The 3,854-nt window shown below is 38.9% G+C and overlaps 1 protein-coding gene across 1 annotated transcript; it reads left to right on the forward strand.

The window, feature by feature from the left end:
- The first annotated feature begins 424 nt into the window (after positions 1-424).
- On the forward strand, positions 425-1,099 carry LOC133852637 (uncharacterized). The gene has a single exon (XM_062289405.1). The coding sequence runs from the start codon at positions 425-427 to the stop codon at positions 1,097-1,099; it is 675 nt and encodes a 224-aa protein (XP_062145389.1).
- The last annotated feature ends 2,755 nt before the right edge of the window (positions 1,100-3,854 follow it).

Genomic DNA, 3,854 nt, shown 5'->3' on the forward strand with positions numbered 1-3,854 from the left:
GGAAAGAGAAAGACACGTACGTACGTGCATGGAGCTTCAGCATTTCTTACAGGATCATCCATTGACCTTGAATTTTTACCATATTGATTCGTATTAATTTTCACATCGTTGTTCTGGGTCCTTCAAAAGAATTTCGGGTTTTTTTTTTACAGTTGCACAGAGATAGAGTGCAGTTTCAACCCCGCGAGTTGCAGCAATATCCATTGCACCCGCAACACCCTCTTATTCTCCTCGAAGGGAGCCCAGATGATAAGCTATGTCATTTCTGCGATGAGCATATATACGAGGGCTACGCTTACCATTGTTCTAACTGTAATTTTAACCTTCATCTTAAACGCGCCTCTATACCCTTCACCGTAGAAGGTGAATTTCACGACCGCCCATTGAAGCTCCTACGGAAATCAGTATCCTTCACCTTCGAGGCATGGTGAAAGAAGATAAAGACATGTACTCTTACTTATGTACCAGTCTCACATACTCACTCATGGTCCACCGAAAATGTGCTGCCTTGCCATTGATTGTCAAACATACAGGTCACCAGCACGCTCTCAACCTCACCGGCTGTTCTCAGGTGAACCAATCTGATTGTCAACGTTGTCGTCTTTGTGTTAAAAAGGTAGACACTGACAGAGTTTATTATTGCTCAAAATGCAATTTCGTTGCCCACCTTGATTGTGCTACACGCAAGGGATACACACAGGAAATAACAAAGGAAGATTCGGAATTACTGGATGAATCCATTGAAGATTCATTAGCTTATGCTGTCAAAAAGATCAAGATGGGAGAGGATAAGATTAAAATAGCCCAAGAAATCGAAAATTCTAGTCATCAACATGACTTAAAGCTTATTGATGAGCTTCTTATCAACAAGGAAAAATGTGATGGGTGTATGCATCCTATATTCCCTCCGTTTTACACTTGTACTCAATGCAGATTTTTTCTTCATAAATCTTGTGTTGAATTGCCCAGAAAAAACGACACACACTTCACTCCCACCTCCTCACCCTCCTCGCAAAGGCTCCTTATGTTGGTGGCAACTTCGGTTGTAATGTTTGTGATTGTGCTGGCTTCACCTACCATTGTCAGAAATGCGAGTTGATCTAATAAGGGCAGTTTTTGGGGAGGAAGAGGCTATGGTAATCATCAATATTCCCATTAGTCCGATGCTGCCACGAGACCGGCTGACATGGAGAGGCACTGAAAATGGCATTTTCATCATTAGAAGTGCGTATCACTTGGGAAAGGAGATACAAAACCAAGAAGGAGGCCAATGTTCTCAAAGGCACAAGGGACATGAGGTATGGAAAGCTATTTGGTCTTTGAAAGTTCCAAATTTGGTGAAGCTATTTATGTGGAAGGCCTGTAACGACTTACTACCAACCAAGACCAACCTATTTAAAAGAAAGGTAGTAGAAGCTAAGAGTTGCCCATGCTGCACTATAGAAGATGCAAGTGATGTTTGGGGAGGTCATATTTCCTATTTTAAAAAATGCAACTGTGAAGGCACTAAACGTTCCCCTTGATACTGTGTACAAAGAAGGGGAAACTTCATTGAATGAATTCAAAAGATGAAATGGGATGGAATGCATAGAACTTTCACCGGGGGAACAAATCACCTCATTTTTAGAAGTAGCCACCATCGAAAGAGCGTAGAATACCTTCTTTGTCAGTGTCCTACAGGTAAACAAGCAAAAAGGATGTGAAAATTCGCCCATGAAGTAGTAAAAGCCAAATATATAACTCTTAAACATTATTATGCCTTATAGCGGCAGAGATCCACGTATGAATACGAGATGCATCACATAGCACAACACAATAGAGAGTGAATGTTTCACAACACAACAGTCACAAAGACAGAACACCCTTTCCACAAAATTCCTCAAAAAATTTCTCTTAGCAAGCAAGGATCGTTCAAAATCCAGATTGGGAGTAGAAGCCCGTAGGTATTCCCACCTTTTAGAAAGCACGCTTGTCCTAACAACATCTTTTGTGGGAAGAAATGAAACTCGCATAAGCATTTGTTGTTCCAATCATTGTCCTCTTCTTCATTGAGTTTATGCTTCTTTAGGGGTTCTTGAATGAAACAAGTTGCTCCCATAATTCAAACGATTCCCTTGATTCATCCAATACTTTGTTAGATACAACAAGTTCTACAAAAGGCTACCTTAACTCCAATAATGGAAACTTTGTAAAAACACATTGGCGCTTATATACAATGTTATAAGGATCAGGATCCCCTCAAATTTCCATAGACACATTGAGGTCTCAAATTGTTAAATCCTATCCATTCTTTCAATCTAAAGCTTCAAAATTGCCAGTTGTCAAATGAAATAAATGCCAAAATAAACTAACAAATATACAAACAAAAATGCCCATCACCGTAAATAATCCAAAACAAGTAGGGGTGTAAAGACAACCAAGTGGTTGGCCTAGAAGTAGCCACCATTGAAAGAGTGCATAATACCACCTTTGTCAGTGTCCTACAGGTAACCAAGCAAAAAGGTAGTAAAATTCACCCATGAAGTAGTAAAGCTTAATATATAATTCTTGAACATTATTATGCCTTACAACAGCATAGATCCATGTATGAATACGAGATGCATCACATAGCACATCACAATAGAGACTGAATGTTTCATAGCACAACAATCGCGGAGACAGAACACCCTTTCCACAAAATTCGTCAATAGATTTCTTTTAGCATGCAAGGATCATTCAAAATCCAAATTGGGAGTAGAAGCTGATAGGTATTTCAACCTTTTACAAAGAACGCTTGTCCTAACAGCATCTTTTGTGGGAAGAAATGAAAGGATGTGTCGAAGAACGGCCCCAAGTAAGTCGCATAAGCATTTGTTGTTCCAATCATTGTCCTCTTCTTCATTGAGCTTATGCTTCTTTAGGGGTTCTTGAATGAAACAAGTTGTCTCCATAATTCAAATGATTCCCCTGATTCATCCAATACTTTGTTAGATACAACAATTTTTGCGAAAGGCTACCTTAACTCCAATAATGGAAACTTTGTAAAAGCACATTGGTGCTTATATACAATGTTACAAGGATCAAGATCCCCTCAAATTTCCATAGACACATTGAGATCTCAAATTGTTAATTCCTATCCATTCTTTCAATCTAAAGCTTCAAAATTGCCAGTTGTCAAATGAAATAAATGAAAAAATAAACTAACAAATATACAGACGAAAATACCCTTCACCATAAATAATCCAAAACAAGTAGGGGTGTAGAGGCAACCAAGTGGTTGGCCTAGAAGTAGCCACCATTGAAAGAGTGCATAATACCACCTTTGTCAGTGTCCTACAGGTAACTAACCAAAAAGGAAGTGAAATTCACCCATGAAATAGTAAAGCCTAATATATAATTCTTGAACATTATTATGCCTTACAGCGGCATAGAACCACGTATGAATACGAGATGCATCACATAGCACATCACAATAGAGAGTGAATGTTTCATAGCACAACAGTCACGAAGACAGAACACCCTTTCCACAAAATTCCTCAAAAGATATCTCTTAGCATGCAAGGATCGTTCAAAATCCAGATTGGGAGTAGAAGCCGATAGGTATTTCAACCTTTTACAAAGAACGTTTTTCCTAACAGCATCTTTTGTGGGAAGAAATGAAAGGATGTGTCGAAGAACGGCCCCAAGTAAGTCGCATAAGCATTTGTTGTTCCAATCATTGTCCTCTTCTTCATTGAGTTTATGCTTCTTTAGGGGTTCTTGAATCAAACAAGTTGTCTCCATAATTCAAACGATTCCTCTGATTCATCCGATACTTTGTTAGATACAACAATTTCTACGATAGGCTACCCAAACTACAGGATTGGAAACTTTGT

This window comes from Alnus glutinosa, chromosome 12 (genome assembly GCF_958979055.1).
Source record: "Alnus glutinosa chromosome 12, dhAlnGlut1.1, whole genome shotgun sequence".
NCBI lineage: Eukaryota > Viridiplantae > Streptophyta > Magnoliopsida > Fagales > Betulaceae > Alnus > Alnus glutinosa.

Coding starts and splice junctions, on each gene's coding strand:
- LOC133852637 (XM_062289405.1), top strand. CDS start 425: ATGGTGAAAGAAGATAAAGACATGTACTCTTACTTATGTACCAGTCTC.